General features: G+C 33.8%; 1 protein-coding gene across 1 annotated transcript; it reads right to left on the reverse strand.

Annotated features, from left to right (window-relative positions):
- Positions 1-1,761: 1,761 nt before the first annotated feature.
- On the reverse strand, positions 1,762-24,685 carry LOC144842485 (sucrase-isomaltase, intestinal-like). The gene is made up of 43 exons (XM_078698933.1): positions 24,254-24,685; positions 23,861-24,009; positions 23,502-23,670; positions 23,011-23,107; positions 22,662-22,774; positions 22,356-22,481; positions 21,948-22,079; positions 21,709-21,813; positions 21,280-21,393; positions 20,751-20,835; positions 20,236-20,362; positions 19,062-19,198; positions 17,979-18,013; positions 17,625-17,741; positions 17,089-17,237; positions 16,900-16,984; positions 16,424-16,480; positions 15,907-16,037; positions 15,577-15,665; positions 15,104-15,153; positions 14,567-14,719; positions 13,212-13,718; positions 11,967-12,202; positions 11,321-11,492; positions 10,827-10,923; positions 10,524-10,636; positions 9,428-9,553; positions 9,023-9,160; positions 8,743-8,892; positions 8,292-8,405; positions 7,982-8,066; positions 7,460-7,580; positions 6,968-7,104; positions 6,744-6,778; positions 6,362-6,478; positions 5,955-6,103; positions 5,750-5,834; positions 5,489-5,545; positions 4,947-5,077; positions 4,468-4,562; positions 3,975-4,045; positions 2,621-2,800; positions 1,762-2,100 (listed from the first exon to the last, which is right to left on the reverse strand). Exons 1-43 carry the CDS (start codon positions 24,683-24,685, stop codon positions 2,023-2,025), a joined length of 5,646 nt encoding a protein of 1,881 aa, XP_078555059.1. The 3' UTR covers positions 1,762-2,022.
- Positions 24,686-25,419: the final 734 nt, after the last annotated feature.

Genomic DNA, 25,419 nt, shown 5'->3' on the forward strand with positions numbered 1-25,419 from the left:
AATGGTTTATTCAAATTCAACAATGTAACTAATCCCTCAATATTCAATTAAAATTACATTGTTATACTATTATATTGTTGAAAAATGGATTGCGTGATATGAAAATGCATTGAGAGTAACGTAACAAAGATACGTTCTAGTATGATTATTAGGTATCCATGCAGTGGAGAAGCGGAGGATTATTTTTGTAGCGTTTCACTTAAAATTGTCTTTTTTACAAAGAAATATTTTGGTTGTGAAGCTCGTTAAATTCGTTGGAGTCAGAATTACTTCTTTTACCAATTGTATCAATTAAGCCAACAACAAAACAATGATAAAATGTCCTGCAACTCTGTAACTACATTATAACTAAGATCCGGGTCCAGGTACTTCCGGTACGGTAATAAATTCTAATAATTCATTAAATGTAAATTAAATATTATTATTTATTTATTATTATTAATAAATTTTCAATATCAATAAATGTGTTAGTCAGGCCTACCGTCTTATTTAAGCCGAAATATATCAAATTATATAGGTATGTCACTGTGTATACAGTTCGTCGATGTACCTCTGCTTTTGTTCCAAAATAGGAACGCAAGTGCGATGGATTATTTGTTGAGCGTTATGTGGTACAATGAGTTATTGTGAACTCTAAACATTCTTTTTCGATTTCCTATCTGGCTTTCTGACCGGAATCCGGGCTCAGTGCGAATGTAGCTTTATTTTGGAGTAGAAGACTTACGTACCGTAACTCTTCAAATAGTAACCCACACTCTAATAGTAACCCTCTTCTAATAGTAACCCACCTTATAAGTCAATCTATAATAATAACCCACTACTCTAATAGTAACCCATGGGGGTTATAAAGTCACAAAAACTTATAAAGCAGCCGTATTTTGAAAATATAAGGAGATAATGCATTTTGATCTCGGGAGTGGGAGAGGATTGGGTGTTTTTAGTTTATAAAATAAAGTTAGAGTTCAACCAAATTTGTTTATTCGTACTGTTTTATTTTTGCTATGAGTTGCTGACCGGAAAAGTTGGGGGTGGGTTACTATTTTCAGGTGCCTAATTTAAGATTAGTAATAGTAACCCACTACTCAAATAGTAACCCCTCTTCTAATAGTAACCCACCCTAAAACACAATCAAAGATTTACGGTACGTCATCTATCTATGAATGGATGATTAGGTGGGAACACGAACGCTCGTTGATCATACCCAGTACCGTTTTGATCGTACGATTAATCGGGAAACCACCTCACGAAATAAAATGATTATATTAAATCAGTAACGAAATAACGCAAAAGTCGCGCGCATTTCATTGTCGAATAATAACAATACAACATTTATACGCACGCGCAAACTTTTTTTGCTGATTTTATTTTCACATTTATTCCCAAATTTCAAAATTACAGCAGGGAGTTAAAAACATCTCCCTGATTATAGGATTATTCTTACTTTATTTTAAATTTGACGTAAAAACAAGCGTAGAAAAAACCACTGACTGAAGGCCAATATAAAATGGATGCATGTGCAAAATATACAGTACTTGCAGAGACAAGCGTTATATAACAATGTATTTGTTTGCCATCAGCCAATATTTTATCGAAAATTATAAATTTTAGAACCTAGAAAATGGAAAACAAACTACTTAATTTGCTGTCCTATTAAGTTATGTTGTATTATGTTAACAGCAACTAAAATCACCTACAATTTAGTGACACTAGAATATCTTTTAAAATAGAGATTTTTTTTTTCAAACTAAAAAACTGGGCCGAAGAACAAATTCCTTTCAAAAGTGTAAAACGCAAAAATAACAAAATATCTAGTAAATATAATAATAATTCATGAACGTGATTTTGTATTTTCACAAGTTAAAAAACACAGTTCAAATTTTTTGGATCAACAAATCAAACACAATAATAAAATACTCTAAGTCAACTCCAACTAAACTCAACTCCACTCCAAGAATACTCGGTGCATTGAGGTGACGATTTCAAGTATTTCAGCGCTGCTTATGACGCAACACTAATAGCCTATTAGGGATTCGCTGTTCCTCCGATATCAACCACGTGATCTCGTGTCATCTCTAATTTCAAATTATTAACAATAAATGTCTGAAAGATAAAATAATCATAAAGTTATTAAATACATTAAGTACATTTTTCTGTAAATAACTTGATTCACAAAATCGACACATCTGTAACACACTCAACAAGAAAGGAGTGGTGGCGATAATCTCAGAAAAAATTGAATTAAAGTAATTGAAGTAAGAAATACAAATATAGTAAGTCCGGTTCCCACTAGGACGAAACTCAAGGACAAGCGCAAGGCAGGCAATCTGACCAATCACGACTCGATCATCCGAACTGTCTGTGATTGGTCAACCCACTTCCATTGCGCGTACGCCATTGCGTTCACGTGGGATCGAACTAAGATTAAAGCTCTCTGTCTACACTATCAAACTAGTTTGACAAAAAAGTGTGATGTGCCCAAATATGGTAGTGATGTGCCCAAATATGGTAGTGATATGCCAAAATTTGTTAGTGATATGACTTCATCATGTCCATATATAGGCACATTTTATTGTAACATAATGTTTGATAGTGTAGACAGAGCTTTAGAATCAGGTATTACATTTGATGTTCCATGCTCTATGTATTTATAGTCCGATGGCTCCACATCCTCGGTGTCAACAACGACTCTAGATGGTTCACTGGACACGCCAAGGAATGTGATGGTAGTGAACACTGGAAGTATCATGTCAGGATACCTTTCAATTAAACCTCGACGTTCAGACCGAATTCTCAGCTGATTCTGTTACAATAAATTACAATAAAACGTTACAGAACTAGATGTGTAATGTATATGATATTATTATAATTATAGTCGTGTAGACGTATAAACCTTTTGTACATACGTATGGATATAGAAAATCCACACCTTGCATAAATACTGGTAGCTAATTGCTTTAACTACCTGCCTTACTATGTTGATATTTATCAGGGGCGGACCCAGGGGTGTTGCCCTAGTGGCCCGGACAACACCCTTAATTTCATACTAAATGTTGTTTCTGCCACTAAATTAAAATTGAGTCCCATTTCATCGTATACAATATCCATCCGGACCCGGAACCTGATAAGTCATAAAGTAGTTACAGAGTTGCAGGGCATTTTATCATTGTTGTTGTTGTTTTGATGTTAACTTAATCGTTAAAATTGGTAAAAGAAGTGATGCTGACGCCAACGAATTTAACGAGCTTCACAACCTAAATATTTCTTTGTAGGCCTAACAAAATTTATTTTAAATGGAACGCTACAAAAATAATCTTCCGCTTCATCACTGTATGAATACCTAATAACCAGACAAGAACGTATCTTTGTTACGTTTTACCATGGAGATATAAAATTAGATTTTAAAATTTAATTTTATAGCTCCGTGGTTTTACCATCATTTACATTTTCATATCACGCAATCCATTTTACAACAATATTATTAGTATAATAACATTTTGATTGAATAGTAAGGGATTAGTTACAGTGTTGACTTTGAATAAACCATTGGTAATTTACTGAAAATCCCGTATGTTTTATTACCGGCGGAGTAATAGGCTAATCCTCTGTTTGCTAGCGCATTATAGAGTGAGTGACATTTCCGGCGAACTAGAGGTGCAATTTATCATGAATTTTACGTGTGAGAGTACCATTTGCGGCCATCTAGGGGTGTCTGCTTTTAACTAATATAATTTTGGACAAAACTAATTTTTTTTTAAATTATTAATTCAATATTTATTTAGAAACAGTTCAAGAAATAAAAGAAGCATACATTTACAATAACTTAAATGGTAAGAATAAATAAAAAGGAGAAATTAGAAATAAGCAAGAATAAGCAATTTGGTATTAACCATATGAGACAATATATTTTAAACTTAAAACTTACATATAAACTTTAACAAACAAATTACAAACGGACGAGTAATTTCTAATCTTACCTCATCAGCTTCAAAGTACAGATACATATCATCATAATCACTTTCATCATTATCTCGCCTTTCATAATGCTCTATTGATACAAAAAAATATATATGTATGTTATTTATAGAAAATACTATATTAATTAATGTCTTAAAATATGGGTCAAAGGTTAAAACTGGTACTTCCGGTCATTGTTTTCAAAAATACTTCATTAGAGTAAATAGGAATGTTTATGTTCTGAACATTTTGAGCTGCAAATCAACTCTCTATGACCAGAAGTTTCAGAGATATGGACTGTTTAAGTGAAAATGTTCGCCATTTTAAAATTATGCAAATTAGGTGACCCAAGGGGTCATTTTGCTTGGCGCCCATCAAAAATTGAATTTGTATAGGGTGGGCAACCTGTATACCAAATTTGGTGCTTTTGGAAAAAAGTGAACCAAAATATCCCTAACAGACTCCACTATATATATATATATTAAAATAATAACTTTACAACAAATATCCTACCTTTCGATTCACCGTCATCCCAGAATAAATCTCCGATAGCAAAGTCGTTTCCATATTCTGGTAGGGCTACGATCAATCCCATTGGGTTCATTCGCCTAAAATAGATTACAACGAAATATGTAATAGATATAACGAAAGTTTGTGAGATGACAAAAACACATATCATGAGTGTTATATCTTAATAAACATATCTGCACACTCTTATTGAAACGTAAGCATGGTTCTGACTAGTGACGCAACGTAAGGACGTAACGCAACGTACCGTGATTTGACCAATTACAAGCGATGGATTTTTCGAACTGTCGCTTGTCATTGGTCAACACGCTTGCGTTGCATTTACGTCCTGGCGTTACGTCCTAGTGGGAATCACGCTTGAATGAACCTAAATGTCACGAGTATTCGCGTGCGCGTACGTAACTACTGAAAATGCCTTCAATTGTACATCTTGTTGTCTTATCAAGATACAATAAAATACTAACGAATGGTATGTGGTGTTGGCAGGTTCTTGTGTTGGTATGACATAGCCTCCTCTGACGTGTAAGTTAAGATGATCAAGATCTGCAGATAGTGTAGCATTTCTTCCTTCATACGTTTTTGGAAGACTAGCGTGCTATAAAATAAAAGTATGATTACAAAATGATTACATATCATAAATTAATTGTTATGTTTACTATATTACAGTTATTACTGTTGCGTGTTTACACATACAAAGTACGCGACAGTAGTCCTTATAAAGCTCTGTCTACACTATCAAACTTTATGTGACAAAAAATGTGATGTGCCCATATATGGATATGATGATGTCATATCACTACCATATTTGGGAATATAACTGCCATTTTTGGGCACATCACACTTTTTTGTCAAAGTAGTTTGATAGTGTAGACAGAGCTTAAGGTAAATAGCAATGATATCATGAAACTTGACAGGCGCTCGCGTGCAAAGAAATCAAATCATCATTTGTACGCGTAGGTTAAGAGCATCTCTGATGTGTTACTGTTAATAGAGGGTATCTACTTACTGTATAATAATCATACCAACGATCATCCGGAATGTATGCGTTGACAGTATCTTTCCCCTAAAAATAAAATAGAAAATAAAAATGAGTACACAAAGTATTGAAGACTGGCGTCCGACGACATATGAACAAGGTCTCTAGGCCTAGGCCGCGATCGACAACATATCAATGCGTAAGCTCTTGGTCGCCGGTCATCACAAATCTTAAGCTCCCTATATTACCTCTTCGAGTACAGGAGTAATTAATAAAGCCTCCCTATATTACCTCTTCTAGTACAGGAGTAATTAATAAAGCTGGTCCCCACAGAAATTGCCAGTCAACTTCCCATGCATCGTCTTCTAATGGAAACCTGTAAAATACCAACGTAGTGATTAAAATTGAATTTGGCGCCCAGAATTTAAACAATAATAACATCTTGTGAGATATTTATTTTACACGTCACACGGAGAAAACAAATAATGGTACGCACTCATGGAAGATTGGTCTTGCTACAGTATTTCCATCGTATCTTGCGTGATAGAACAACGTATATAGATACGGTAGTAGACTGTATCTGGCGTCCATGGCACCTTTGATGTTTTTCACCAGTGGATCCCCGTAAGAGGCTGGATCTTTGTCCTAAAATAGCAATGAAAACAAACATACAACTTATTTTTACTAGAATCTATTAACTTTACACACAGCAGTTGGCAAAACAATACAGATTATTAGGAATATATACAACAACATTTAAATGGAAAGGATGAGAAAAAAAGGAGCAAAGTTCGGCCACCTTAAAAAGGAAACAAGTAAAAAACATTTACAAACAATTTAGACATGTACCATTATAATAAAAAACATATTGGCTTAATACAAACTTAAACAAATTCTACTCACAGCTGTGCCTTTGGAATTATGATTTCTCATGAGCGGGTAGAAAGAGCCTAGTTGATGCCATCTGGTACACAGCTCTTCAGAGGAATCATTGTAATAACCACATATATCAGCTCCAACCTAGCAAAGTACATGTGAGACGTTTGAATCACAGTTGATGCAGATTGTTCCGTTTACTTATATTCGCTATATCTACATTATGTATTTCTCAGTAAAATTAATTAAAATATGTCAGCATTTGTCAGGTATTCTTTGAGAAAAAGAAAACATTACAAAATCGGTAGCAAGTGAGACCAATACTCACATTATTATCAAATGTAAAATATAGGTAGAAATGGAAAAAAGAAATGTTTTATCCACTTAGAATAAATGTAGCTATACTTACGAATGGTATTCCGTTGATGTTCAACCTAAGCATTTCTGTTGAACAAAACAAAGCAAATGTTGAACTATTATTCACTAATATTAGTATAGTATTTGTATTTTGTGTAATTTAGTTGCTTTGTTCTTACGGATTTGTAAAAACAGTGGACACACTCAGGCCGCTATTCCTATAAATTAATAAGATGGACGACTTATTACTAATACTAAGAACTATAATATACTTACCATGAATGGAGTAGAACAGCTCGTCCCATTCCGCTCTATTATGACCCATCCAGCCACCAGAGTATTTACCTGTACCGGAAAATGTAGATCTTGAAACTACCATAGGTCTTTTATTCGCAAACACTATAGACCCAGCGCTAAAGAGAAGAAACGTAGAAAATAATACATATGTAATTTACTTTACAATTACACATAGTCTTCTACGCATGCGTCAATGTAAACCTCTCAAATGCGTCACTAACAAACGTCAACTTATCGTCATTTATACGCGTTAACTTTTTAAGCTCTGTCTACACTATCAGCTGGATTGACAAAAACGTGTGATGTGTCCAAATATTGTAGTGATATGCCATCATCATGTCCATATATATGGCACATCACATTTTATTCACATAAAGTGTAATAGTGTAGACATAGCTTTATAATACGTTAACTGCATGTGTGATATGTCTCATGGTATATGCATTAACTTCACTTGTTGTTTCAACTTACTAATGCGATGCCTGGGCACTGGAGTGACCATACAAGCTGTGCACGTCATAGTGATCTCCCCAAGTTTGCTTTGAATCCATGCAAAGCGTTTTAGCAAACAGCTTTGGTCCGTACTTCAAGTCTATAACAAGATCATTATATGTTGTTTTATTTATTTAAACACTTATTTATACAGGATAACATATGTTTATGATAATCAGTGTTTTTTCATTGTTACAGAGAATGTCTGCTAGCAAAAATGAAATGATAGAATGTATTATGGTATCATCATTTGAATCATCCAGGCTCATTAACAAAATGATGGAGATCCTGAGATGATACCGGTGTTTTTTTTTTGTGTGTCTGCCTTTTTTTTATTTAAACTTATTGATTTTATAACTATGGACGTCCGTTTACAAAACAAGTAAAATAAATGAATGAATAAACATGGTATGATGACGATATTGCAATTACAAGACATGATAATGGTTAGTTATATAGGAATAGCCTACAACATAATGATTAGGAAACTGGTTGACATACTTGGTGAATACGCTGGATAGTTAAGATAAGTGTCTTCGCATCCCTTTCTGGTACCATTCAACATATTTGATGGTTCGTTATAATCCTATGAAGAAAATATCAAATAATTTAAAAAATAATCTACTTAACATGTAAAGCTGTATTAGTATAGTAGATAACCGACATAATTAAAACGTTAACGAAAAGATGAGAATGGTATAAAATAAACAAGCTGTTTCGAAAAGTGTACAATTTAGATACTTGACAAGTAAAGTAATTATACAAATGAATACATGGTTCTTTCACTTAATTTATTTGTTTGAAAACTTACAATCATGATGCCATCGAATTCAATCAATTCGTGAAATTCCAGTAAATTCTTCGCCCACCAATCATGTGCTCTTGGGTTTGTGAAGTCTACAAACACACACTCTCCACAAAAAGACTGATAATAGAAAAACACATTATACATACATAAGTATATGAATCTTAGTAAATTCAGAACATTCACTTCACGTGACTATGCGGATAAAAATAATACATTTTGATATATTGCACATTTTTCTCCACATTCCAGAGAGACTTCATCGGTTGTTGTTCTTGATTGTTTAATTCTCCTTTTAAAGAGAATTTAAACAAAATTGAAAACATTTAAAAAAAAATTGTAATTTAAAATTTATAAAAAGCATGTTCATAATGATATGAATATAATGTTTCCAAAAACAGCACGACCCATCTTATTGAGTCATATCTTACTATAATTGTAATGGTTTGTTACTTACCTCTCCTACTGTGGGTCTAAACTCCCTCTCTTGCTCCCATTTCCAATATTCACTTGGTGCCAGCGTCATGTTTACATAAACACCCTGCCAGATTCCCTCATGGTATTGTGGGTAATCTTTTTTGTTCACTCCGTAAGGAATTGATGGTAGCTGAAGAAAACATAATCCTTAATATTAGTTCAAAAGTTATGATTATGAAACAGATTATTATGTCACTAGCTTAAAATAGATTTACAGAAAGTTACTAAAGAAACATTATGCTTTGAAAAGTAATAATTACCATAGTGATGACATATTTCTGACTACGCATGTGCAGATCTTTGATGAAATTTGGTAAACCTTCGTAAGCATCCAGTCGAGTGTCATAGGTAAAGGACCGGTATCTATCCATGTAGTCTAATCCACTATAGAACGCCTCCTACAGTTTGACAAAATAGTAACACAATAAATATTTAATAATTTATAATGAACATTCTGCCTTTTCACTGATTTTTTATTATTCAACTTCAATTTATTTTTATAACGAATTGCAATAATAAAGTTTCAAGTTCAAGACACATGACAATAATTCTTAATCTTGTTTAAAAATCAAAACATTGACTTGTTAACAACACTGTCCAAAGTTTTAAGAAAGATAATCAATACATTTCTTGTTTAAAAAAAACAGGATTTATCCAATTCTTACCACTGGTATTCCAGCTTCTCTGTTTCGTAGAGCAACAGATTGAAGTTCTTCTAAACCTCCCCAATTCTCATGACTTAGCTGATACCCTAAAGCCCAATATGGCGGGATCTCTGGCCTACCCAATGCCTACAAAAACAACGGATAGATAAAATGTAACATTCTTAAGGTAGATTACATAATAAAAATATGTCTTCAAATAAGCTGATGTTTAAGATTATCGGTAAATTGTTTTTACTATTGTAATAGGCAAGTTAGTTTGTGGACACCTGGTAATTCAAATTTGTCCAATGAATCATATTTACCAATATACTGATTTTGTCTGTTATCAGGGTAAAGTGACTCACTCTTCCCTGTGTCTTATCAATCATTTATTAACAAAACTCGTGGTTTACTCTTTTTATGTAAAGAGAAAGTACACACTAGGCATCTCAGTGAAGTGTCCGCAAACGTATAGCAAACAACAATGTAATGATAATATCATAAGGTAAATAAACAATATCGCAATATAGTACCTCGCACTGGGTTGTATCATTAGACATGAGTCACTGTGCTCATATTGGACAGTAATAGGCCTATCGAATTGTTTGAATTCTGTACTATCCAACTCACTTCTCATCTTTTATTAGGAGAGAGTAATTATAAAGGCCTGAAGGCCCATTGACATTTAAATATATAAGCATGCATTTTTTGTTACATAAAACAAAAGAGATTAGAAAGATTTTCGTTCTAGAACTATAGGATAATCATTTATGCTGTCTTTGATAAAAAAAATATTTGTAAAATTCCAATCAAATGACGTCATGATAAATAAAAACAATAAAATCGTTGTATTGTCACGATATTATTGCTCTTACTAATCATGACGTCATTTGATTGGACGTGTGAAAATATCATTTTCATCAAAGGAAGCATAGATGGTTATTCTATAGTTCTAGAATGAAAAGTTTTTATATTTCTTTTGTTTTATGTATGTAAAATGCATATTTGTCTATTTATCGTCGATCGTTATCGTCCTAGTGTAAATGGGCCTTAATGTACTTAATGTTTCTTCCGATTTTGGACCTCTTTTCATAAATGATAAAATATTTCTGTATACCTCTGTAAATGCTTTGATGACATCTTCAGGTTTTGGCCCTAAAAACATCCAGAAATCAAATATGCCTCCAGTGCTACGCCATGTTAGGGAGGGCAATGGTTGTAAAGACACGTCTGTAATGTGAAAACATTTATAAGAATTTACAGTACATAAAGATGTTTTATCCTAGCTGGCGTACTTGCCACACAGGTGCTACTGAAGGCGCGTAGGCCTAGAGTAACTTAAACCACAGAAGATGTTTACTCTTCCGTGATTAAACAATACGTAGGCCCACACGTCATGTAATTTGTGATGTAAATTTACCTTGTGCGTTGGAGTTCAGTAGAAAAACGCCGAACGCGTTTCCGTCGTCTTCTACAACCATATAAAACGGATGTTGACCGTACGAATTCCAATTTTCCTGCAAAATTAAAAAAGGGCAATTTGTGTTGGTGTAATAATTAGGTCATCCTGAACTATTATCATCGACGTTTTCCAATTTATATATATTACAAATTAAACGAATAAAATATATGATTATTAAACATTTATTTCAAAAAGAAAGTCTTCAAAACCGAAAATGTTAAATGTTGAAATCGTATATTTACACGATAAATAAGGTATACAAACTACCTTTTTAGGAATCAAATTAGAAGTAAGATCCGTAAATAAACATAAAAAACATAAGCGAAAGCAACCTTAATAATACGGTAGACCTAAATGTTTCAACCCGGAGTTTTGTGTTCTTTAAAGTATACATGATATAACATTTTAAACTATTTATAAAGTAATTCACACGTTATGTGTTGTTAACGAACCTCAGGTGGTGAGTCCAATGTAAACATAGGCCATGTTCTCCATAACTCTAATTCGTGCCTGTACCTTGTCTGCCGCATCTGACTAAATCCATAGATATTAGCGGAAGGAAGCTTGGTTGTTACTTCTAAGTAATGATCTTCATTGATGAGTCCACCATATGATGTATCAAAACTACATTTTAAAATGTAAATGTAAATGTCATTATTTGGACAATTTAGTCGGACTGTAGCTTGGTGGTTAACGTGCTTGCCTAGCCCTCCAATCCCAAGGTCCAGTTTTCTAGTGTTGTAATTTACGACTCTTTCAACTCCACTCCCTAAGCCTAAAATGAGGCTTAGTTTATAAAGTTTGATAAATTATTAAATATCCATCATGTAATTGGCGAGTTACTCGCTGTTGGATGCGTATGAAATAAAAACAATTTCCTGCGCGACCAAGTGAAATGAAATTGTACGAATTGTTGTTGTTGTCATGTAACGATTGTCACAATTTTGTTGCAATTTTTTTATGCTTTGACTTACCAAAACTTTTTACTTCTTTGTTATGTGCTCGATGGATTGTTTGCCAAAACTATCGTATATTTTATTAACTAAAAAATATTTTTATTAACCCTAAAAGATTGCACATTATCTAAAATAAACTTACAGAACGATGCCGGTCTTTTTTCGTATGACTTTGAAGTGAAATGGGTCCATAGTATAATTGACAATGTAGTCTCGTTCACTGGCCATTCTCAGTACCTTAGGCATGTTTAACGCTTCTTTAGGAACCTCGTATCTAGGCTTCCATAACCTATCCCACTCCTCATACTCCTGCTTGTACCTCCTGTTGTTAAATCTGTTTCTAGAGTTGAATCGATCAATATATCTGTACTCTGCCATCTGAGACAAAATAATTTTCGTTTATTTAGAAATGTATAACAAATATAAAAATTCAAATTTTGTTACTAACACATAACAAATGTATATACATGAGCTGTGTTGCGGAAAACATACCACATTTCTCGATATTGAATATAGAAATGGAAAATATACCACCACAGACTTATGTACTGAAATATCAATACTTAAGAAAATTAATTTCGTAAAAACAAATATTATTAGGCTTCCTTTCCACATAGACTCAACGCAATTGGTCAAATCACTTGCGGTGCGCGTACGTCCTTGCGTTGTGCTTCACTTTAAACAGTGATCATGGCATTATTGCAATATAACATTTATTATTAAATTTAGTTTTAAAATGTTTAGGCCTATGTTTATACAAGATGAAGATAAAATACTATTATTGCAACTTTAGTTTATTTATACAATACATTATATAAAAAAAATTAATAATATCAAAATACATAAAAAAATATCAATTCATTAAGACAATTATATCAAAGAGGACAGACATTAAAAAAGGTCAGGGGTAAATACATGATATACTTTCATGATTAATTGTTCACGTGAAAAATAATATGAAGGAACTACTACTAGACTGCCATAACAATTTGCAAATAAAGAATTATATGCTATTGTTTTGAAGAACACTTATATTAAACAAGCGAGCAAAGTCCATGATTAACAAACACGTATATACCGCCAGTAATCTGTAAAGAATGCGGTTTACTGCACCTTACAGAACAAATTATATTTAAAAATTGATGATAAACTTACATTAAGGTAATAATATAGGCCTATCTTGATTGATACAATAGTTTTCTGGTTATATTAGTTTTATATCATGGTCCAGTGAGTTGCCTTTGTAGGCCTAATTTATATGTCACATTACCATATCGAATTAATGGTAGAAGTTAGTTAGGTTCTTTAAAGCAGTGTGAAACACACAATTACGATCGTTACTGTATACTTTTATACTATTTGAATTAATGTTGAACACATACTGTACCTTAAAATGTAAACGGTCTTCCGTTTGCATATCCACTGTAAACCATGCCTTCTCTGCTTCATGCCTAAATCGATGCGGCGTAGGTATCCTTTCCAAATCAATTCTATATCCAGTCGATTGAGTCAACGGATCTCCTACTACCTTATACCCCACATTTGAGTCCTTAGGGAAAAAGCAATCGGGAACTCTATCATCCCGGTCCCAATTCACCTCCAGGTAACAGCACCCGCGCTTGTTACAATCAAATTTATTCTGGCCTTCCTCTGTGTTCGGCCTTTCCGGGTAGCAGTTGATTCTTTCATTTTCATCTAGGCTTAAATCGCACGAAACGTCTGCATATCTCCAATAATAGAAAGATCGATTTGTTACTAAAACAGCAGGTAATATTACTAGAAGTCCTGTTCCGACTAAAATTACAGCCCCTACGACTACTTCGGCGAATTTCGTCAGCGCCATGGTTTGGTGTACGTCTGCTTCTCTCTCTGCGAACAGCGTTACTCCTTTACGCTTATCTTTAGGCGGGATTCACAACGGTCATAGATATTAAACGTACAGTCATAAGTATGGACTGTGGATTAATATTTAACAACATCATGTGCAATTATAAGGTGTACTTTGGACCACACAAACACACGTATACAAACATTAAACTATTTACTATTAAAGACAAACCACAATCAACACAGTGAAAAGCACAAATGAAAATCAGAATATTATTTTAATTAATATAGTAAAGAACATACCAAAATTACTAAAATAATTATTAATTTACAAAGAGAACAATACATTGATTTCATTGGTGGAAATATATCGTGTTGTTTATTAGGTTGATATTAGGTTATTCGTTATAAGAGTGCATTATAGTATTATTGAACGTCCTTTGAATAAGTAAATGTTACATTATTGTATAAAAAAGTCAGTTTACAGGGCGTTTGTGTTATGTTAATAACGTATGTTAGTTACACATATTTATATCGATATAATTATCATTATGGATATCTATACAGTATTAACTAAGCAACGTATGTCAGTTAGGAGCAGAGAACTCCAATTAGACTACACATTTTAAATCAAATGTAAATGTATCCAGTGCAGCTTAGGACCATTTGATCGTATGATTTGTTGTTATGCTCATAGCAAGGTTTTCCAAAACCAAAACCTGTAAAAAATAATAGACATTGTCATAACAAACAAGTATTATTACTAATGTTAAGATAGGCAATCATGACATAAAAACTATACTGAATGTGGTATAAATGTGCTGGTGTAACAGATGAAGAAATTTATTTGAATGGTGAAATTTATTTGAATGTTAAAATGAATGAGATGATAAAATAAAACAGATTTAAATTTACCTTTTCATCGTTAAAATCATAGTTAGATAGTGGATTCTCGTCTACCGTAACACTGCCGGGATTCTCCTCCAATCCGTACACTTTGACATCATCAAACACCAAGTCACTTGTGAAATCGCCCTCGCCCTCCTCCACGGATATCTTTAATTCGCCCTGTAAATTGTATTCGGAATAGAAACTAATCATAAAATGATAAAGAATAATGGAGTTAGTATTACCCCCATAAATATAGTGACACAGAATATTATCGGATATGTAGATGCAGTTGTGGAAGCAACGAAAAACTTAAAGCTGTTTTCGAAATTGAAATGTCAAACTCATTAAAATCTGTAATGTTAGAATATGAGGTTTAGTTATTGATGGTCTTCAATTTATTGGATAGGGGTAGTTGAGGAAGAGACGGGAATCTCTTACAAGAAATAGACTGATGACATGAGTAGACATAATCATAGCAATCCATTTACTTTACCCTCTTTGTTCCATCAACATTTTTCAACAAATATTTTCCAACCTAGAATTCTTCTAATAATTACTTACATTGCTACAATGGAAGTACAACATTATATATTCTCCATTTGCATATGTATCTATTAAAGACAAAAAATAATACCACCATTTTCATTCAAACAATTATCATTATGATTTAAATATGAGTATTAATATTAAGTATTAATTCTTGTTTTATATTTGTTTGTTTATTTGTATGTTTTTTCTACAATTATGTTGTCAATTACTTAAGGTGTTCATTTAGGGACAACGTTTGATTCACTTGATCAGCAGAACGAATAGATATAAAATTTGAAATCCAATGGTAAATTACAAGTATAAGCAATTTAAATATTTTGGTTAAGCTACACTATTAACAAGTTTGAGAACACTTTCAACCAACTTCCTCTTCTCTTTTTGTTGGCTCCATCGACATATTCTTTATGATAGTCCGACTCATCCCCATCTCACCAACAGCAACATTACAATTCCTTCTAACATCATTATACTTTGTTTTGACTTACCCATAGACTCCCCATCGTCCCAGAATAAACTGCCTTTTGCCGACATGTCCAAGTCTAACGCAACGAGGACACCCATCGTATTCTCTCGGCTGTATAAAAAAAGAAGATATATTACTAAAACCATTTCCACATAAATGTTACTTTTGATTGATTGAATAACTTAAATTGAGAAAGATTATAGTTTAAAATATCTTGGGGATATTATTTTGTTAAAAGACAGGAATAGGAGAACGACGAAAGTCTACATTATTTTTACAAATATTAACGCGAGGAAACTTAAAATGTTTCAATTATAAATTGTACATACAAACATCTTAATAATGTTTATACCTCTTGTTTGTAGTCATTGCAGGTTCTTGTGTAGGGATAATATAACCACCTCTCACGTGAACGGGTATGACGTCGATCGGTGCTTGGAGGGTTTTCTTAGTACCTGATCCAACACTCTCCATTTCGGCACCCTGAACATCATACAGATTATTACAAACAATATATGATTTAAACCAAGAGTTTTTTTAGAGTTTTATGTTACATTTGTTTTGTTTTTATATATTTATTTAGCAAATTGCCAAGGATAATCATAAGTGAATTCATTCCTTCCATATCCTTCTTAAAGGTGGCAATCCCGTTCACAAGTAAAACATAATACACAAGATGCTCTACATAAACAAAGTCTTAATCACCGTTTGTTTATCACACATAGACTCACTGTCATAGAAATGGAATAGGGGCGGAAATGAAGGATTTAAAATTATATTATATTAATATTACATTTTTGCACTGAAGTAGTCATTTTGCTTAGTGTTTTATATTTAGGCATCTTTAATTAAAATCACCATGCACTTACAGTAAAATAATCAAACCAGCGAGCTTCTGGAAAATAACCTTTGACATCAATTTTGTTCTGGTAAAATAAAAAATATCACAATTTATTCTATACAATTTACCAGTTCCGTAACTTTTCGTGACATATCTTTCAGTGTTGCTGACGAAACACTGGTATCGTTTTCTGAATAAAGTGATAGTTTTATATCTCAAAATCTTTTATCTAGAACTAACTTTCTTTTTTCGTTAGCTTTACTTAGCGTCAGCTATCGTTATTTCTAAATATATTCATTCATACAACATAAATCTTAGTTTCTAATACATCTCCTGGCTTTTCCCTCTCTGGTTAGGGCATTATTATTAATTTATATTTATTGTTGCATTAACTTAACGTATAGTTCTTTTTTGTATAAGTATCGTAAAGTAAAGTCTTGCAAGTCTCCGGTCTACCTAGATACCAACCTCTATCTATGATGGTTTAAAGTGAGAGATACGAACCTCTTCCATAACTGGTGTTATCAGGAGACCACCTCCCCACATAAATTGCCTATCGATATCTAACGTATTTACATCGCCAATAAATCTAATAAAACAAAATTAAATTGTAAATTATTTTGTTAATCAATAATTATTTTTGTCACATTCTACAAAAGAAATTTAAAAACTGTTGATAAATTAAAAACTTACTCATGCATCATGGGACGAACCACTGTAGAACCTGTCACGTGGGCTTCGTGGAGAAGTGTATATAAATAAGGTAGTAGCCTATAACGTTCCATCAAAATGTCTTTCACAATTTCCGTCATACTTGAGGTAAAAGCTGTCGGATGCTGAGGCTGTGAAAGCAAACGTTCAGAATCAATATACTTACTGAATTAAATGTACAGAGCCGAATAACACAACACTTAGTGCATATCCAGAAAGAAGGGCGGATCATCAGGATTCAGAAGTATCTTTACCTACTGGAATGTATTTTACCAATAATAAAATTAAATCAATTTTACACAATTTGTTTAATTTTAAATGTTAAAATGTTCTTAAAAAACCATCCTGTCCATGAAAGACGAACATGAGGGGGAAATGGTGGCAAGCCTCGCAAGAGGAGAGGAGAGTAACTGATAATAGCATTTTCTTTATAGTATTATATTACTGTATTATTAATTTTTAATACTGTCCCATTGCATCCCTTCGTAGCTTGATTGGCGAAAACAAAATATTCTTACGATCATATCCTTGCCATTATGGTTCCTAGCGTATGGGTAAAATGCTCCTATCTGATGCCATCGAGTGCACATTTCTTCCGTTGTGTTAAACCAAAATCCACATATATCAGCGCCAGTCTAAAATAAACAATGTATATACTATAACATACATTCTGGTAATTGTTAAAAAATATAATATATTGCTTTATAGTATAATAACTGTTAAGCTTGGCTCTCATTTAGACGTGACGTAACTCAAGGACACAACGATATTCCAATAATCCATAACTTCCCATTGGTCAATTTACTTACGCCTTTGCATTTCGTCCAATAGAAACCAACCTTTATGGTGACAATAACGAGCATTATACTTACGTAAGAAAATCCAAATAAACTGAATTCCATCATGCCTAAGAGAAAGATATAAAATTATTTATAAAAGAGTATGGATTTGCTGTTGCTTTGGCAGAATATGAGTTTATAGTGGTGCAGTGGAAGTTTCGTTTTTGTTTCACATAACCAGAAACATAAGCAAAAAGGCTAAAGCGAAACATTAAAAGACCACAAGAAAGATCACAACATGGACGGAAAACATTCAAAGAGAAATTCAAACAAAGGGCCTATAAAAAAAAAAACCCCCGCACAGAGTGGCGAACACAAGTGGGACGCGCGGTGTGTAAAGCTCTGTCTACACTATCAAACTAGTTTGACAAAACAGTGTGATGTGCCCAAATATGGTAGTGATATGCCCAATTATGGTAGTGATATGCCCAATTACGGTTTGTTTGTTTGTTTTATTGGTTTTCCACACACAAATAAATACAATCACATGATAAAATAATATAGTATTCGATAACTGAAATAACAAAATTAGGATAAAGTGGTGTGTGGATGGAGGCCAAAATAAGTTTGTTAAACAAACTTTAAGTCATGGCCACCGGTTAAAATTAAAATTAAAATAAGTTTAAATGGTGGTGGTTATAAATATAAAATATAGCAGATTACATACGTCACAGGCAGTCTGATTTAACAAAGAGTTTAAAGAATTAAAGACACACTGCATCATTGAAACAAAACATTTTTTTTGCTTAGTTCATTTTCGGTTTCTTTGTTGAATGATGGCAGTGTGTCTTTAAGTGACTAGAAAAACAAATATTGGAATTAAGAATAAATAATAAGAATATAAGTCAGCACAGGTGTACAAATCTGGAAAACTACATGATTATGAGGATCCATAAAACAGGACAGAAAACTTACCTGTCATACACCGAGACCAAAGACTTTTTTAGATTAAATTTAAAAGAATAAATATTGGGTAGATTTGACATCATTATGTCCATATATGGGCATATCACATTTTTTTGTCAGTTTTTGTAGACAGACCTTTACAACGACTATATTGTGGACGTTATTTTATTCAAAGGCCTATAATACTTAGATATATGAAAACACACTTACCGACAATACTCCAAGCAATTTGTTGCCAGATACTTTGGTTATCTCCCAACCAATGCTGGGCATAAGGTGACGTTCCGGTAAACTGACTTCTGGTAATCACAAGAGGTCTTTTCGTCGGCATTATTTCACGAAGTGCACTGTAGAAATATAGAAATAACATGCATTTGCATTTTGTCAATATTTTAAAATTGAGATTAAACTACATCAATACGTGATTGAGAGTGCAGGTTCGTCGACGAATTGCTCAGATACTTTCATTCTCAAACAGATGCCTAACTCGTTTCACCATCAATAATACCCCTTTCACATCAGCCTAATTAAACTCCGGAGTACAGGGCGCTCCGGTTGTGTATGTTACACTCTGGAGCACAGGAAGCTCCGGTTGTGTATGTTACACTCTGGAGCACAGGAAGCTCCGTTGGTGTGTGTTAAACTCCGGAGTACAAGCAGGACGCTACGGTGGTGTGTGTTACACTCCGGAGTACATGACGCTACGGTGGTGTGTGTTAAACTCCGGAATACACGACGCTCCAGTGGTGTGTGTTACCACTCCGGAGTACATGACGCTACGGTGGTGTGTGTTAAGCCTGCTTTCCTGTCGACGTTAGTCGACGCTATCGTTAACAATAATCGGCGATCTTCTACGTAAACATTGAAATGTTAACGATTTACAGGAAAGGGTACTCGCTATCGTTATCATTTCAACTTGACCGTTTTCAAACGATCGTCGTTGAACTGTTAACGATCAACGATGGTAGCGTCGAATAACATCGACAGGAAAACAGGCTTTACACTCCGGAGTTCAGGACGCTGCGGTGGTGTGTGTTACACTCCGGAGTTCAGGACGCTGCGGTGGTGTGTGTTACACTCCGGAGTTCAGTACGCTGCGGTGGTGTGTGTTACACTCCGGAGTTCAGTACGCTGCGGTGGTGTGTGTTACACTCCGGAGTAGCCTACAGGATAACATTATTTGGTTCAAATTCATATGGATATCCCTTTCCCATTCGCTAGCAAACTTCGGTGGTGTATGTTGCACTCTGGAGCACAGGACGCGCCAGTGGTGTGTGTTAAACTCCGAAGTTTGCTAGAGAATGGGAAAGGGATATCCATATGAATTTGAACCAAATAATGTTGTTTACTCCCAGACAACAGAATAACATAGTATTATAATTACCTGTGTGTAGCTACGCTCATTGCATGGCCGTATAAACTGTGTAGATCATAATGTAGTCCTCCCGTCTGTTTCGCATCCATACATATTGTTTTATCATACAGATGGCCATCCCAATACCCAAAAATGTCTGCAATAAATTAATTTGCATTATAAAACGTTCTTATTTGATTGTTTGTCTTCTAATTCTCTGATGATAACGATTTTATTTTATTCACATTTAACATTTACAGAATAATGAGATTAGGATAGGATAGTGATATTGTACTTTATATTAGCCGATCATTATCGGCACTGTACTGTAGTATGTATCTAAATTTGTATCATAGAAAAATACCGTGATATGTAATAACCTAATACTTAGCATAATCTTACATGATACAGGCATAACATGTGATACACACGAGGTGCGGTACTGAATTTTACTGGAAAATTATTTCATATGTGGAGATACATCAGAGATAATCGGGTGATGACAGAGCAAATGGCGATTATCCAAACTACGGCAAGATACTTACTTGGAACATACGGGGGATAGTTTAAGGAATTCAGTTCGCACCCTTCGACAGATCCTGCATAGAAGTTGGATGGTTCATTCATATCCTATAACAGATAAAAGTATAGTCATATAGTTGTCATACTCGGTACTTGACCAATTCGTAACATTCACAAACGTATAATCTCTTTTAAAATGTTTTATTTAAAAAAAGTTGTCTTCTTTGTCATTATCTATAGACACCCCTCCCCCTCCGCTTCTCACCCCTCCCATTTGGTAACTATTTCGACCTTCATGTCGAATTGGACAACTTTGAAATACCGGATACCATAAAGTCTATTTCGTGAAATCCCTGGTAAGTATCTCATTCATAGACTACCAACACCACTGTTGGTTTCTGTAACTTAAATCATTAATTTTATTTAAAATGTCTATTATATTTCTGTGGATTGTGCAGCTGTTAATTAATTCGGTTCTGATAATCATTTTATCAGTTAATGTTAATTTGGTTTTATGTTTATAAAGTTGTTGCCGAGTAAATGAATACTCACAATCCATATGCCATCATAATCAATAGTCTTCTTAAACAGTTCACATTCTGTCTTCCACCATTCGACGGCCATGGGATTGGTAAAATCCGGGTACACGGAATCGCCTGGCCAAACCTTAGCATAGGTTGTTGAGTTAATTCGATACATGCAAATAAAAGAATATAATTGGGATACTAAAAGAAAATATATATAATATATAATGCGACATTTATATAGCGCTATTTCGTAAAGATCAGAGCGCTTTGAGTGTTAGTTGATTATTAAAATTATCTACACTCTGAACAGGAAATAGGCTAACCAAAGAACGTTCCACCCATAGCGCATAAAAAACGAGGGATAGGGCGCATTTGGAACTTCTTCCGAAGAGAATTGACCAAGTGTGGCAAACTGAACCAAACACAATTAACTCGAAAAAAAGTTGTTACTCACGTTTCCAACAAGAGGTCTCACGCCATCCGAATATTTGATGTATGCACCCGCTTCTAGTCCTCTATCATACGCTCCGTACCCTTTCTCAACTTTGATACCGTGATCCTATTGGCCAAATAGAAAGATTTATAGAAGAGTAACAAATGCGTAACTTTGCCATGACATGGCAGCCGCGTACTAATTATGGGCGCGGTAATTAATTATAATGAATGTGAAATTTATTAAAATACAATTCCTACCAATATGGGAATAAATCTTTGGCCATCTGCGTGCAGTTCATCTATATATTCAGGTAAATCTTGATACGTTTCATTATCGTAAGTAAAATCTTTCTTTTCTGACATATAGTCAATGTCCCCATATTGCACATCCTAGGAAATAATATACGTGGTTAAAGAAAATATTACCAGATTCTGCAGCCTGTCATTAGATAGATTCTAACTAACTTTCGCAAGTCATCTAGATACGAGTCGTTAAACACTGTTAATATATGTCATCTCTGTCAGTGGCTATACACTATATATGTAGTCAGTAGGCCCTGAATATAATTTATATACCAGGTAGCCACAGAGTCTTACTCTTTCTAATTTTACGTAAAAAGCATGTGATATCAGTTTTCTCACGTTTAAAATATTTTATATACTTACGTGTGGTATACCAGCAGCCTTAACTTCCTGTACGACTTCCTTAAGTCGGTCTAGCGTACCGTAATGCCATCGACTTAGTTGAAATCCCAATGCCCAATAAGGAGGCATCAAGGGTTTTCCAAGTAACTATAACCACAATCAATCACAAAAAATGGTTTTATCGGAATATTAATATCTATATAATATTCTTATACTATTACTCAACATAATTATTCAAGAAATACAATGAAACTATAGTACTACATTTTAAAACTAACTTTTATCAATAATGTAGTTTATACTAAATTGTTATAATTATTTCTTTACCTCAGACAATTGCATGACAACATTCTCCGGTGATGGACCAAAGAAGTAATAAAAATCAAACACGCCACCTATTGTTCGGTAAGTAAGGGCAGGTAGGGGCTGTAACACAACGTCTGTCATAAAAAAAAATGCACAGTATACGTCATTCGTTACGTAAAAGAAAATCTTAAAATTGTAAAACAAAAAAATAAAACACCATTTCCGGTGAACAACTATTAATCCTATTTTTTTGGCAACATATCTTAACGAGTCACGTTGAAAAAACATTTTGGAGTTTTTCTTCTTCAAAATTACAGTCCCAAACGGCGCCCCGTAAAACTGGAGATAGGTAAATAAAAATAATGTTTACCCATTGCGTTGCTATTCATAAGTAATACACCATGTGCATTGCCATCGTCTTCGACTGCCATATAATATGGATGCGCCCCATACACATTCCATTCATCCTAGAAAGCATAACAAAATATAATTAAAATAAAATAAATGATATCCTATATATTTTTAAAAAGCACATTACTTATTCAGAAACATCTTTAAGTGTATGAATATTGAATTATATCATGCATAAAAACATAGTAATTCTAAATATAGTCAATAATAATAGTTCATTCTTATATAGCTGCGCATAATAAGCAAGCTCTCAATGCACTGTACATACATTAAAATAGACAAGTGGCAATAATTTAAATGAATGAAAAACTTGTTTGAAAAGGAAATACTTCAACAGGGTCTTTAAAAAATGTAGAGTCACGTCATACAACCATAAAAATACTACTTTTACAAAATCATGTTCAGAATCACCAATATTGGCAAGGGATTTGATATCATTATTTATCTTACTACTGGTGCGACATCCCTAGTAAATATAGCCCATGTTTTCCAGTCCATGTTGTGTCTGAATTGTCTGTGGTTATGTTCTCCAAATCCGTAGATATTCTTTGATGGTAGTACAGTTGATATCTGAAGGAATTGGTCCTCGAATGTAAACCCACCGTAAGATGTGTCGAAACTATAAATACAATATAAACGAAATATGTACACTGAAAGAATGACTAACTCGGAAAATAACAGCATCTTCAAAACTGGACAAAGAACCATAGGCCTAAAGACTAGATAATTTCATTATTGTGCCTCAGTTAAAAAATTAAAGAAATAAGACTTTTAATGCTTTATTCGTAGACAAAAGAAAGATAACATACATGGTTGTTCTTGTACTTTTTCTGATAACTTGAAATTTAAACGGTTTTGTTTGGTATGTGACGTCATACATTGGATTTTTTGCTTTGGTTGTTGGTGGTTTTGGTACATCAATAGGTACTTCAAACCGTTCACGTGCTGGGTCAAATATCTGCAGAACATTTAGGGGTACAATAATATATCAGAGTAGGGCAAACATCTGACCAATTACTCAACACCCTGACGCAAAGCTACTCCACAGTAGTTACAAAACAATTACAACATTACTGTACATATTACCATTTGGTACGCAACTTTCTGACTGGATCTACTAGACATAATGATAGGCCTACTCAATAATTCCAACCTCTTAATGACATGCACTAAACAATGCCTTAATCTTATGATTATCATACCTTAACTCTTAACCGTGAATCTGTTTGCATCTCAACATCCACCTGAATGGTGTTGATGTCCTTCTTGTACCTCGATGGCTGATCAGATCGTCTTTGTAATTTAGCCTGCCATCCAATATTCGTTTTCGTAACTTCATCTCCTACAACATCGTACCCCCAATTCAAAGGGTAAAAGCACCACGGGGCTTTTCTATCTTCACTTGTACTTTTCCATTCACATCCTCTAGCTTTACATTTGTTACTATCGACATCTTCTTCAAGCCCGTTCTTGGGATAACATGCGAATCTGCCAACATCTTGTACCGTTCTAAGATACTCTTCTTCTGGATTTGGGGTATCATCCTTGGTTCCTAAGCCAACACCCAATCCTATAGCCAATGCTATGGCAGCTGCGGCGAGTACTGCAATGATGATTATCGAGTTCTTCTCCATTTTTCCGCTTCAGAATTATATCCGTTTTGTTAATAAAGCATATGGACGATTGTGTATAGTAGTGTTGCTGTAGTGTGTATTGTGTTGTCAATTCAGTTTGCTTATCTGATGGTGGGTGGTACGAATAGAGATCGAAGGTTGTGCATATAAGCCATGAATATGATAAGTCTCGTAATCAATTTTAGTCATAATTGTGTTGTTCTATGCATTTTATGTGATCTAAGAGTAAGTCTTGTTGATAAATCTCATAATCAGTTTTATTCATAATTGTGTTGTTTAAACCAAAAAAGAATGGTTTATACGGATTACACGGTAAAGAAAGAAAAATGTACCTTTTAGATTAACTCTGTGCGAGCTTAATTTATTTATAAATGTGCTGTAGCCAATCGGCATCATAACAGTTAGACACGTTACTACTTAAGTATGTCATTCTTGAATAGTTATTGTTTGTCTCTTTTATTTAAAATTGTTGATACAATGTTTTTTCTACTATCGAATCCATGTAAACTAAAGTAATACAGTGTATTTGTATAATAATCAATAATTTTCCATTGATATAACTTTTAATGCATTGGTTTAGTAAAAACAAATCGCAGGAATACTCCAGCGGCGAGTACTGCAATGATGATTATCGAGTTCTTCTCCATGTTACCGAAACTTCTTATGAAACCAGTGTTTAGTTAAACACTGTTTAGTACAGGTAGATGAAGACAATACAATAAATATATCGTTAT

This window comes from Antedon bifida, chromosome 5 (genome assembly GCF_963402885.1).
Source record: "Antedon bifida chromosome 5, ecAntBifi1.1, whole genome shotgun sequence".
Classification (NCBI taxonomy): domain Eukaryota; kingdom Metazoa; phylum Echinodermata; class Crinoidea; order Comatulida; family Antedonidae; genus Antedon; species Antedon bifida.